At 43.0% G+C, this 13985-nt stretch overlaps 1 protein-coding gene across 1 annotated transcript in view; it reads right to left on the bottom strand.

The window, feature by feature from the left end:
* chrna10a (cholinergic receptor, nicotinic, alpha 10a) overlaps positions 1-2218 on the bottom strand; it is a gene marked incomplete at both ends in the record, with an annotated part of 61379 nt that extends 59161 nt beyond the window's left edge. Inside the window, one exon of the mRNA XM_080007529.1 lies at positions 2173-2218. Coding sequence (XP_079863655.1) covers positions 2173-2218 — 46 coding nt within the window. The remainder of the gene's footprint in view (positions 1-2172) is intronic.
* Between the last annotated feature and the right edge of the window lie 11767 nt (positions 2219-13985).

Raw genomic sequence — 13985 nt, 5'->3', positions numbered from 1 at the left:
TCTGCTTCTGAAGATGTTAGAAAGTATGTTTTTATTTATTTAAAAACAATTTTTTGAAGTGAATCCTGCAGGGTTTTGTGGTTTCTCATTTCTCCGGATCTTGCATGGATGTAACAGGCACAGCAACGAGGCTCAGGACTCCTTATGCGTGAGAGGGAGGGAGGGAGGGAGGGAGGCAGGCGGGCGGGTTAAACGTGGGAAAAATAAATAAATAGAAAGGAAACACTTTGCAGCGGGAGGGGCATCCAAGGGATCAAATTAGTTTACGCGCGAGATGACAAATCTTCTCATGTATTGACTTACCCCGCGTGGCAGCCTCCATTATCAGGGCAATCCCTCTACCCTCCTCTGTTGCCCCCCCCCCCCCCGCCTCCTTTCGGTTTTCTGGCTTCTTTTTCGCTCCACCCGCCTCCTCCACCTCCCCTCTTTATTTTGCAGATGGTCTGTTTGGACACACTGAGTCGGAAGAGTGTTGCGCCGACAGACGCTCGGACTCCAGATCGTGGGATTTAAAAAAAGGAGACGACCCCACAGCAGCGAGCGTCAAGGTGGCCACAGTTACAGGTAGATGGTGTGTGAGGTGTGTAAGGTGTGTGTGTGTGTGTGTGCGCAAAGGGGAGGGTGTGGGCATGGGGTCGGTCGTACAAACCTGAAATGGTCTCAAGTTTGTTTCCTTCAGCGGAGGGGTTGGACACGGATGAGAGGGTGGAAGGAATGCATTCGATCGATTTATGTATTGTCATTGTTTGGAAGTTATGCGTCCATTTTCCAATGAAATAAAATATGAAAAGTCAATAGTACAAATGGTCACAAATGAATTGGAACTTTCAATTCCTTTATTCGACTGAATTTGTCCCGAGATTTTTTTTTTTTCAGATGGTATTTCCGGATGGATGGTATGGATGGTAATTCTCATTACGGATAGAATGTGGATGTAGAGCTATACAATCGAATCATGACATCCTGCCAAATACCCAGCCCTATGCTTTCACACATGCACTGCAACCCTGAAATTATCCGGACATTATCCCGGAGGAGTTGTATGTGTGAACGCAAATGTCCGAATCAGTTGGACCGGACATTACCCGGACTTTACCCAGCCAGCAAAGTCAAAGTCTGCGTAATGTCCGTTTGAGCGGTATGTATGAACAGAGCAGGTGATTGTCCGGAGAATTCACAGCGAGCGAGTGGAGAATTCACAGCGAGCGAGTGGGCGCGTCGCGTGTCGATGACATCTCTATCATGCGCCAGTTATTTACCTTTGTGTGGACCTTCGCGCACGGAGCGTAGCTGCTTCGTACTCCTTTCTGGTTTCATTCCTTTCCACTCTTTTGCTAATATTACATCCAAATACATGGAGTATCCGCGCAAAAAAGTACCGTGGAGGGGGTACCGAACGGTTGGATAGCATACCGTGAACCGTTGCATCCCTAGTAGATAGGTCATTTGGGGTGTGAACAGCTCGCTATGTTTTTGCAGTGTTGACAGTGCTGCTGTGGACTATTTTTCTGAGTGGAAGTTCTTAAAAAAGTCAATCCGAGTTATAAAATCAATTGAAAACATCCCGCGTCAACGAACCGATTCGATTGCGAAGCGGCCACGTCAAAGGTGCAACAGTAGGCGGCCGGCCGGTCATTACCCCTTATCCCTGCACATTACCCCTGACTTCCTTTGTGCCGGTGATGTTTTTGCTCAAGCTAATGCAGCAGCGGGCAGATTGATGGGAGCTGCATGATCTCTGTGGAAGCGGGCAGGCCAAAGATTAACACTGTGACTAATGGTGCCTCATGCCTCCGCCTGCCCCGCCGCTCGTTCCTCCCCTGACAGGGGCTGCTGCCGAAGCCAAGCCCGGCGTAGGGAACCCTCCTTTCCCACCGTTTAGTTATGCCGTGGACTATAAATACGACGCAGTAAACCCGGGCGTAGATGCTGTTTTGATTAGGTGTCCGATTTTTAATAAACCCTTACGTTCGATCCCCGTTAAGAGTTTGAACCTAAGTGGAATTAAATGCGATTTCACGGCACCGTACCGGAATGTGGTGAGATGACGGCGGAAGTTCTTCTCTGATCAGAATAGCACACACGCACGCGCACACACGCACACACACACACGCACACACACACACACACACACACACACACACACACACACACACACACACACACACACACACACACACACACACACACACACACACACACACACACACACACACATACACTCAGTTTGTTCTCTTACACGAAGGATAAACAACTTTTTTTTCCCCCCTCACAGCATCTGATGGCAACAGGGAACCAGAGACGCCAACAACATGAACGTTCGGCCTCCCCTCGTGGCTTTTCCAATTTTCCAACTCCTCTCCATCTTCTGTGGACGCTCACTTCATGCCCAGGGTCAAGGTCAGAAATCAGGCGGATAAGTTTTATGTGTATTATATTGTTTTATGTGCCTGTTGCAGCTAAAGCCACGTGCAGATTTGATGTGATCTTGAGGAATGGGATGGTGGTTTTGTGGCTTTCAGCTCAGGCATTCCTACTATTCGTCATTCAGGAGTGATATATCAAGGTTTACCGTGGAATGATTGTATTTTATTTGCGCTGGGTTGCCGCACGGTCGGCTCGGTACTGTAGTTTTGGGACCAGATTTAATTCACATTTTCAGGCAAGACAAGGCCACCATGCCCTCTGCTGTCAGACCACTCCCCTGGCTCCCACCCCATCCCTGGGGCCAGTATTATTTATAGCATGGCGGTAACTGTCATGCTAACAAGTGACAAGGACCCCACACACACACACACACATGCATGCGCGCACGCACGCACGCACACACGCACACACACACACACACACACACACACACACACACAGTTTCCACGTTTAAGGGGTGGCACGGGCGATCGCAAGGTTAATGTCCCGAAATGGAGCGTTTGACTGTTTTAACATGCAGCTCTTACACAACCAGCTCTAATTAACGGCCCTCAACCCCGGCACATGCCAGGGTGGAATATTTAGGGAAGACGGGCGAGGGCAAGTGACAGAAAACTGGAGATATATTTAGACACAATCTCATTAAAATCATGACAACTGGGAATCACGATGGGATGTTTTCGGGCAGCCATTACGGGGAACAGATTTTGTCAGGTAATGTTTTTTTCATGATGTTTTTACATTCAGTGAGTGACTCCGACTTAAGACAAATATTTAAAACAGGATTAAAGCAGATTAGTGTGAAACGCAGGTAGGCACTGAACAGTTTGTATCCGGTGCACGACTGCATTTCACACTAATCTGCTTTTCAATGTTTTCATTATGTCATTTTGCTCTTTTGGGTTCCTAGATTACACAGTCTGTACAAATTTTAAGGAAAATGGAGGCCAAAACTCACCAAAATTTGAATTCCAAAACTGTTATTATTAACAAACATTTGAAGCTAAAGATCTTAAACCTTGAGGCGCTGACCTGTTCTTTCCCTGACGAGGGAAGCTGGACGAGGATGTCATGAAGATGTACGTGCTCATAGTTACTCTGAACAGGTGAACAGCCGCAGTTTTCATCTTCAGTCTCAAGAAATCCTCCCAAAACTGAGAACTAATGAGGTGTAAACGATTGTCCCCATTCAGAATTGGCTGTACCGAAGTAGCGTGTTTTTTTTTTTTTTTTGCAAATATTTAACAGCAGAAAATTCTGTCATTTAAAAGATATGAAACACACAAATGAAAACATCAATAAATACTTAAAATACTTAAGTAGCTTTTTTTTTTCGCAGTGTGGAATGGCTATAGATGGCTTATGGTCTTTGAGACGATGAGGGCTGCATGAGCTGCTGCCGAAATGAGTTTTGGAAATGGCAGCAAGAACGACATGGTCCTTCTTATTCGCGATGCACTACCTGTCCTTCTTATCTATAATGCATGTGGAGCTGTGGCTCCTGATCAAAGGCGTCGTCTTAAGGAAGGAGTGGAAGACGCTGGAATGCTCGTTAGAAGGCTCCCGTCACGACCGTAAGATACAGTAGAGCCTCCGTCGGAGTGATTTAATTTTTTCACCGACATAAATCGTGTGGCGTCTCAGGGAGATATGTCTGATTGTGTGCTTCAAGGCCTGGATGGATTTCAGTCTCACACAAACTGATTTTACCGGATCCTCATGCCGCCTGTTTTCACCCGTGTGAGCTCGTATTAAACATTTTCCAGGGTTGCGTCCAAGACCACTTGTTTACGCGCATAAAAACATAATGCCGATGCTCATCATTACTACTGTGTTTTGCCCACTCGATTACGCACATTTTAGTATTTTTAGTATTTTGACAGCTGATAGAGCTTATTGTGGGTAATCACCGGGTGTCATGACATTTCACTGCATATATATGAACTTGGTTATTTGAACCTAAAATGCATTTAAATTGAGACCGTTTCCTGTTTTCTTAGGGTCTATGTAGTTATATCCACCAGGGGGCAGACATTCATTGCTTTCCTCCATTCACACTGTTGGTCAGGATTTTCTTTCCAATAGGCACGCTGTCACCAAGCTGTCTCACTGATCTCACGCAAATTAAGAGACAGTTTTTATTATGCAAACGTTTTTTATTTTTTAATTTAATTTTACTGAGTTAAATTCACGGTGCGCCAAGGGTAAATTGCCCCGGCTGAAGGCGTGGATGTACAGAGTGTAAAGAGTAAAGGTTTTTGGAAATGGTAAAGCTCCTTTGTGATTGCAATCTGGTTATTAGCTTTGCTGCTCCCATACCTTCTGCCAGCGAAGCGTCAAGGTGAACGTTGTGCAGCAGAGGGAACAACACGTCCCGCACCCAGACCGGGTGCATTCCAGATGGCTCGCAGCAGAGACCAAAGACATAACATTTCAGTGCTTATAATGTACAATGTTCTCCTTGTATGAGATGAAAGTGCTGCATTAGTACCATTGTTGACGTTGTGCTTTCAAAATGCCCGAAGAGGTTTTTTGATGTCATGCGTGTAGCCTAAACGCTGCTCTTCTCCATTGTTGTGGATGTCACAATGTGAATCTGTTGGTTTGGATGGTCGTGCTGTCCAACAGAATATAACGTCTCACCCAACTCTATGCCGTACCCGGAGCGGATTTCTAGAATTCATCATGGAAATTGCCCCGGATCATCCATTAGAGACCCCCTCTTGCCTGCCCCCCCCCCCCCCCCCCCCAAATATATTGATGGCTGATTGAAATTTAAGAGAGTGACATCAGTTTGGTTTGTTACGTAAAAATAAAACGTGTCAATTTCAGCTTTACAGACAAGTACGGCCCATTGAAGGAGGGCATCGTGCTAGACATTAGATGTATTGCGTGTACGGAGCCGCCCTGGACTAACCTTTAGTAATATGTCCGATTATTTCACAGAAACACCACGTTTAACATCTCAAGAACATCGGTCTTGTGTTTTCACACTTTTATGGAAAGCAACGACTTGCTTCTTGCTCTTTGTCGCTTAATTGTCAAGTATGATTTTAACCTATGTTTTCTAAAGAAAAGGATGCACTGAAAAGCGTTTGTTTATATATATATATATATATATATATATATATATATATATATACAATTCTGATTGTGTCAGTGTGTACAGTTGCTTCATGAGCCAATATCAATGCAAAAACAAGACACAGTATTTGGCTGAGGAATTTTACATCAGCATGTACAGTATGTCATTGATTCTTACATGGAATGTAAGTCATACAAGGCTATGCGGACACAGCAATGGACAAAACACACAGGACTTATCAAGCGATAACGTTGTGGCCTCTGGTTTCTTGACTATGGCTGTGATCCTGGACTCTACTAAACGGTTCTTCAAAGCGTTTGCATGGCCCTCTTGCCAAAATCACGCACCATGTTATGCCAAACAGTGAAAGGTAACGCCGCGCCCGTGGCGTCTTGTATTGTTGTGCTGTTGCCATGGGTCTGTTTACTATCATTTAGCCGGCGTTCAGTAGAGCGTCAATGCTGAAGACATCCAAGTCATTGAAGCCCTGGATACAGAAGTGGAACCACTTCCAGCTCCATCAGAAGCTGCAGAGTTTTTTGGACATTTTAACTTATGTGATAACTATTGAAATAGTTATTACTTTGCCAGTTTACCCTATTAAACACCTTTACTGTATGACCTCCTTGGCAAACTTCTTTAAATGTTTAAAGTCTGTTTCTGAAGCTTGTAGCTGAACAGAGTAGGTTCTTTAAGATAAACGTAATTATATATTATAAATACAAAGACCTCAAGTTTGTCTTAAAGCTTCATAACATATTACTTTTTATGAAAATGGAACGACGAGAGGATATTGATGATGCTCGTTGATCATTGTTGTGGCCTCTGGTTTCTTGACTATGGCTGTGATCCTGGACTCTACTAAACGGTTCTTCAAAGCGTTTGCATGGCCCTCTTGCCAAAATCACGCACCATGTTATGCCAAACAGTGAAAGGTAACGCCGCGCCCGTGGCGTCTTGTATTGTTGTGCTGTTGCCATGGGTCTGTTTACTATCATTTAGCCGGCGTTCAGTAGAGCGTCAATGCTGAAGACATCCAAGTCATTGAAGCCCTGGATACAGAAGTGGAACCACTTCCAGCTCCATCAGAAGCTGCAGAGTTTTTTGGACATTTTAACTTATGTGATAACTATTGAAATAGTTATTACTTTGCCAGTTTACCCTATTAAACACCTTTACTGTATGACCTCCTTGGCAAACTTCTTTAAATGTTTAAAGTCTGTTTCTGAAGCTTGTAGCTGAACAGAGTAGGTTCTTTAAGATAAACGTAATTATATATTATAAATACAAAGACCTCAAGTTTGTCTTAAAGCTTCATAACATATTACTTTTTATGAAAATGGAACGACGAGAGGATATTGATGATGCTCGTTGATCATTGTTGTGTCAAAATGATACGATTTGAACTCCATTTAGTAACATTGGGCAATTGGCATCAAATGGTGATCACCCAAGGAACTTAAGCCTTAGAAACTACACTGACATTGACATTATTAGACCCCTGCTACTTATCATAGTCAATTTGCGTAACAAGCGAATAAAATATTACTAATTGCACCTTTTTGGAGATTTCAGATTGTCAGTCATTTTTTATAGCAATGCCTTATCCATTCTATGAATACAGAGATTTAAATTCCTTATGTTTTTTTTTATGACCTCTAACAGGCCCTCCAGTCACTATCATAGCGCCCACCGTGTGTTTCCTAGATCTGATATCGTATACACAAATACACAAAGGTGATTTTTTTTGCTTTAATTAACATATTGAAATCAGCCATGACAGTAAATCTTTATCACATTACCAGGAAACACTGATGCTGAGCTTTTTGGAATATTCGCCTCCTTCCATGACCGGTCCCATTTTATTTTACATGGAGACCCCTGCTCAACCCAAGACTTGTGAACAATGCAAATAACACTGCCCACCTCCATGGGAGCCTGGCTGCTGCTGAAGGGGGATTCCTGCCTCTGTGACCCCTCCTCAAGGACTCTTCCATTCCTCCTACCCCCCAGGGTGTTTGTTTGTGTTTTTTCCCAGGTGGACGTTAAGACGAGGGGAGGCTGTTGATTTCCGTGTGATCTTCTGAAATCTGACTTTGCAACTCACGAGTCCGTCCAACCCCTCTCCCAAATGAACTGTGTTGTACGGTATTACTCCGGTGTTTGACGGACAAGTGAGGTGGAACGCGTGCGTGGCGCCGCTGGCGACGGGGCCTTTTACCTTTATATCCTTGCACATCATACCCCGTCGAATAGTTTCACGTACCTTAACCTTTTCTTTCAAACGCAAACGTCAACACTTGTGCTTTGGCCTGGTGATGTTGTTATGATGTACCCAAACAAGTATTCAACACTGGGTGGCACTGTTGCTTAAAATGTAGGGGTTGGCCATGCTGAGAGGAGGGTGAGCAGATGCTGATGATGATTGGTACAGGATCTACCATACAATCTTCTAATACGCTTTGACCGTCGCTAAAAATGTTGACTTCATTCGTTCGTTCTAAAGCTCTTGTCCTGTGCCGTGGTTTTTAATTTCCGATTTGATTTGTGTCATATTTTTTAATAGTGAGAAATGTAAGCAACTGTCATCGTCCCGATGAGATTCCTCACTTTGTACAGCACAGCCATTGAAACCTAAAACCAGCAATGTTGTTGACGTACAGATGCCGCAGTGTTTCCAACCTCATGTAAGATTCATGCGTCCAAACATGGCCGCTCTACTCATTTGAAACACCACCCAGCAGGTTGGTGGTCGCTCCATCGGGACACAAATGACTTTGAGACCCTTCATGAGCAGAAGCATACAGGGAGTTGATTAAGGATGCCTGGTTGCGCTTCTCCGTTTTACCGTAGATTACTTTTATTGTCGCTCGGCCCAAAGAGATTAAAACAAGGCTTTTTTTTTCCCTCTTTTTTTTTGCCGGTGTTCATTCGCCGCGGTTGCCTGGCCTGTGCAGTGAGCCTGCTTTGTTGTTTGATTTACCAATATGAAGGGTCATGAAATATTACTGAGAACCATAAAGCTCATGGCGTTTCCTCGGGGCAGTATAGAGATGGGGGGGGGGGACATCCCAGTGGACTGTGTCACTCCCGACACAATGGCGGGAGCATTAAGTCGAACTCTATGTCTTTGTATTAGCTAGGAAAAAAAACAATATTTGATCATTTAAATAAGACGGGCAGTGGACTTGTGGCCTCCGCATCATACTTGGAGTGTATTATTATGGTGTGATTAGTGTCCCTGGAGCACTATATACAATCACAGAGTAATTAAATTGAATAATTTAACATATTTGTCGTTTTGTTTGAGGCTCTAATATAGAATGACTTTCAGTCCGAAGTGAGAATATGCCTCCATTTCTAAATGGGGCCTGACCCATGTGGATTTTTTTTTGTCACCTATACGGATTATAAGGGGCAAAAAATTCCGCTAACCGATATTATCTGCCCATATTTTTATTTTTATTTTTTTCAGCTTTTGGCTAAAAATAAATGTTTCTTAGGTAGACACTGATTTATTGAATGAAATGAACATGAATGTGTTTAATCAGTTTGAATCGTTTGAATATTTAATATGAATATGTAATCAACTCACATAACAGTAACAAGTTATTATTATCATAAAATGCACTGGCACTCGATTTTTATTAAATAATAAAACATTTTTAATATATATTTTTTAAATCCCTCATCTTAATTTGTTTCTGTATTGTTTTTTGTCTGTCTTTTTGAAAACAATTCCAGGACAGATCCTGTGGGCAGAGACGGGGCCTGTCGCTTTAAGACATTGCATTGTGGGTAATGTAGGAGCCCTGTCGGCGTGTGGCTAGGGGAGGACGACGGAGAGATGGCTACGAGGGCTAGTCTTGTTCCAACCGTGTTATTATTTTATCCCAAAAGTTAGAAGGTGCCTGACTACTTCCTCTAGTCCACAGTGTCCCGGCTCACGGTGTCTCTGTGGAAGGAAGTCGCTCCGTGTGGAAGTTCCCAACAACACGGTTCGATTCAAACGGTCTAAACCCTGCATGGGAAGGCCCTCAGAGATATATCATCAAATTTATAAACGTTTGGGACTAAAATAAAACTGACACAATTCACACCCATTGCTCTGGAGCTGCAAGCGGACTCCATGTTTTTACGACACAAACGCGGGATATGTTTTTGACTGACTCGGGGGGGTGAGTAAGGAATGTCACATTTTGAATGTTGGGGGTTCAAACCCCAGCAGGGATGAATATAATGTTATATAGTAGACCTGTCCCCGCAGCCTCCGCCAGCTTACTACCGACACTGACAATCCTTTAGTGGTTATTTAATATTCTCCAAGATTACATTAAATATTCTCTAAAATTAAATGTCCACAGATGAATACTTAAAGACTTACTGTAATACTGAAGATTTAGTTGAGCAATGGAAAGTTATACTAACATTTGGAATTTTACTTCCTTCTATTCGTGGCTTCTGAATCTGTTAATGTGTGGTATAACCACTGGTCCGGTGTAAACTTTATCGACACTATATCTGTGAAATTTCACCGATAAGATAGGTCATCGGAACCCAGATATCGACCGATATTATTGGCCTACCGGCAGCTGTAGTGCCCTTTCAATATCTGTTATTATTCTGCACTGAACAACTCAAGGGCTGGACTGTTTCGTTTATATTTCTCCTTATTGAAACAATACATTCCTTAATTGCCTTTATATCGCAAAATGCACGAGATGTGAGCAATGAACACAGTGCGTTTACGTGCACACTAAAGTTCAGATTTTATTCTGAATAAGGCATTATTTCCAATATTGCAACTGACATATAATCACAGTATTCGTAATGTCTGATCCAAATTAAACCCCATGCATATTGTGATGGACAGACCTTATTCGATCATATTGGGCCTAACTGTGGCGTCTTACACCTTAATCATGTTGCTTCTGGCGTGTTCACGCTGCACGTTCATTCATTCATTCATTCATCATTTGCAAGAGGAAACAGCTGATTCACCAGGGGAACCAGAGTGTGTTTACACGGAGGACGGCTGCACGAAGACACGCCTTTGAAGTGATGAAATACCGAAAACAGCGTCGATGCTCACCCAAATGAAAGAGCCGAATATTAAAAATGTATTGAATCGGACAAAAAACAGAATTGGTGGCATTTTCGTGAAAGTCTCCCCCAAAATGCACAATGGAAATGTGGAAAAGTAAAATTACACAAGAAAAGCTCCTCTTTCATGGCCTGTCACCCTGCGGCATTCTGTCAAACTTGTTTTCAGTTACAGGCGAGATTAGACCAAATTCCACTTTGTGTCGACCGGATTATGTTTTTAAGCAGTGCTCCAAGCTCTGTGTGTGCACAGGAACAAGGAAGTCTGCCCAGAGGCTTTTTGGACTTATAAAGTTGGAATCGTCAATTGATCAAGCCGATCAGGGTGGACCTCAGACAATACAAAGTGTTCAAAAAGTACATTCATTTTCACACTGATAGAAAAATAACTAGACCTTTTATTTCCCGAGATGAATAAATAAAATACAATACGTCAGTCATACCGTGAGCCAGATTTCACATCGCTGCCTTGCAGGCTGACCGCTGTGTCTCCTGAGAGGAGTGTGTGCAGAACATTCCCATTGTACTCACAGTTAATCTAATATGAGCATTTTCAAATGTTGAATTACTATAAACTCTAATTGAGGAGGGGGAAGGTGAATAGAAATGTGCTTGCAAATAAAATCAACTCGTAGGGTCCATGACTATCATTTGGTCATTGATATCGTTCTATCGATATAGATATATGTAAAATCAATATAATACACTGTGTGTGTATATATATATATATATATATATATATAGATAGATAGGTGATTTTATTTTTGAAAGGATATAAAAATGTAGTTTATAATTTATTGCGAATTGCCAGCAGTAATTTTTTTATGTTTATAAGCAGAAGTTACCCTCTGGCCTAATAAAGTGATAATCCAGGAGATTATGTTGTTATTTGAATATGATACTTTTGTTAGGGTGGCAATTTTTAAGAAATGCACAGTATGTGCCTCGTGTAAGGACAGCCGATCCCTTTTTACCGAAACGAGCCTCAGCCCTCCCCATGCTCGCCATTGTCAACGCCGACCTGCGCCTGTTGAGGCTCCTGTTGATGGTTACGAATCTCTCTGTTGCTGAGTGAGAGCGCTTCAAGAGTGTTGCACTGTTTGTCCTCTGTGCGTGATGGTGTTGTTATGGTTTGGGGGGGGATGGGGGGAGGGCATAACTTGGCTCCTCTTCAGGATGACATCTGAGGGAGGAACCTTTCACCAAATGCATCACAGTCTCATCAAGTGCTGCAGTCATCTTAGATTAATGGGGCCGAGGGCTGATTATGCAGGGCTGTACATCATGTCTGTCTGGCTGCCCGCTGCTCTCCCTGCCTGTCGATGCTACAGCCTGCCGTATACTTTCCTTCTGTGGGGTGGGAGGGGGGCAAAGAAATAAATCAACAACCTTGGAACGGTTTCGTTCAGCAAAAAAATGACATAAATAAACACTGTCTTGCTCTAAATCTATGCAAGAAATCTTTTTTTGAGCAGTTTTAAAATTCTCTGAAAGAGATTTAGTTTAACTTGTATAGTATAATACAGTTCCCGCCAAATGTTTAGATAAACCGATGCTAAAGATATTCAAACTCATGTGAAATTCTCAATTTCACGTTACCATACATTTATTTTGGCAATTTTATTAAGGTATTTACTCTGTTCACAGCAGATGTCACTTTAAAACGATAACAGACGTTTATTTATGCTTTAATTCACCATATCAGAATTCCACTGGGTCCAAAGTTCACATACGCCAAGTTGACTCTCTCCTTAAACAGTCTGAAAGATTCCAGAAATTGATGTAATTACTTTTTAGAAGCTTCTTATTGGCCAATTGTCATAATTAAGAGTTAATTGGCACCTGTAGTTGTATTTAAGGGCATGTATTTATTTTTTTGCCCTTGATACCATGGGAAAATCCAAGCAACTCAGCCAAGACCTCAGAAAAAGAAGTCTGGTTCCTTCTTAGGAGCGATTTCCAAACCACCCAAGGTACCACGAGCATACCTACAAACAATTGCATGCAAATCTAAAATTCTTGGGACCACAAAGACATGGCATTGTTCAGGTAGGCGGCACAAATGAACCTCCCAGGGCTGAAAGAATTTTTGTCCGAAAGGTTCAGCCAAACCCCAAGACATACGACAAAGGAACTGGGGAAGGAGCTGGAGGCATCGGGTACATAAGCATCTACATCCACTATGGAGAGATCGCCACGGCCTGGAAGGCTGTCACCAAGGAAGAAGCCCCTACTCCAAGACCTGCATAATAAAGGCAGAATGCAGGTGATCACCAGGATGAAGACCTAACCTTTTTTAGGAGTGGTCAGATCAAACAAAACTTGAACTGTTTAGCCGTAATGATCAGCGTTAGGGCTGCAGGAACGAAAATTTGAATATAATTACAATTTAAAAAAAATTAACATTATACAAATGCTGAAATTGCCATTGGATTGTGTATATTTTTTATGAATAAATCATTGATTATAAATGTTTTGACTAATGTTAGCGAATCATTTTGCATGTGATGAGCACTAAAGTCCAGTTTGTTGCACAGTGAATGCACATTAGAGAGAAATGTTCCTGGTAACGGTGCAAAGTCTGTGCCAGTGGAGATGCACGAGCGCTTGGGCGCGTTTCCCTCTCCTCCGGCGTTTCACTGTGTACAAGGGAGAGTGCGCCTTTGACCAGAATGTCCAGTAATTCCACAGATGCCGCGATGAAAATGGGAAATAAACCCGACCATCACTGACGGAATGTCCTCTAGTGCAGAGGTTCCCATCCACCGGCTCGCGGACCGTGCTTGGCCACGGGGCATCTGCCACCGGGCCGTGAGAATGCGGGTGGTATTTTTTCACGGAGCGATCTGCGATCCGCAGCGGAGCAGCAGGAAACGGAGTAAATTAAATACATCTAGAGTTTTTATTTGCTTTGTTTGGAGAAGGGATTGCTTTGATCAGAGCGGTGCAGAACCATGCATAACTGCCACCCCACCCCCAGGTACAACATTTGAGCATTAAAACATTTTATATATTCAAAAATTTGAATGGGATTAAAGAGGAATATCTGCAGGGGGCGGCAGCGTCATGTTGTGGTCCTGTCTGGCTGGAAAAGGGACTGCTGCACTTCAGAAAATAGACAGCATCGTGGGGAAGGAGAATTATCTAGCAATACTGAAGCAACACCTCCAGACATCAGCTAGAAAGTTACAACACGGTCGCACCTGGGTCTTCCAGCAGGACAATGATACTAAGCCTACCTCCAAAGTTGTAACAAAATGGCTGAAAGACAACAAAGGGAAAGTGTTGGAGCGGCCATCACAAAGCCCTCGCCTGATCCCATAGAAAATTTGTGGAGTGAACTGAAAGCTTGTCCAAGCAAGGAGGCCCA

The sequence above is a fragment of the Zeus faber genome (assembly GCF_960531495.2).
Source record: "Zeus faber genome assembly, chromosome: 9".
Taxonomy (NCBI): Eukaryota; Metazoa; Chordata; class Actinopteri; order Zeiformes; family Zeidae; genus Zeus; species Zeus faber.
This window is presented reverse-complemented; position numbering and strand designations above follow the sequence as displayed.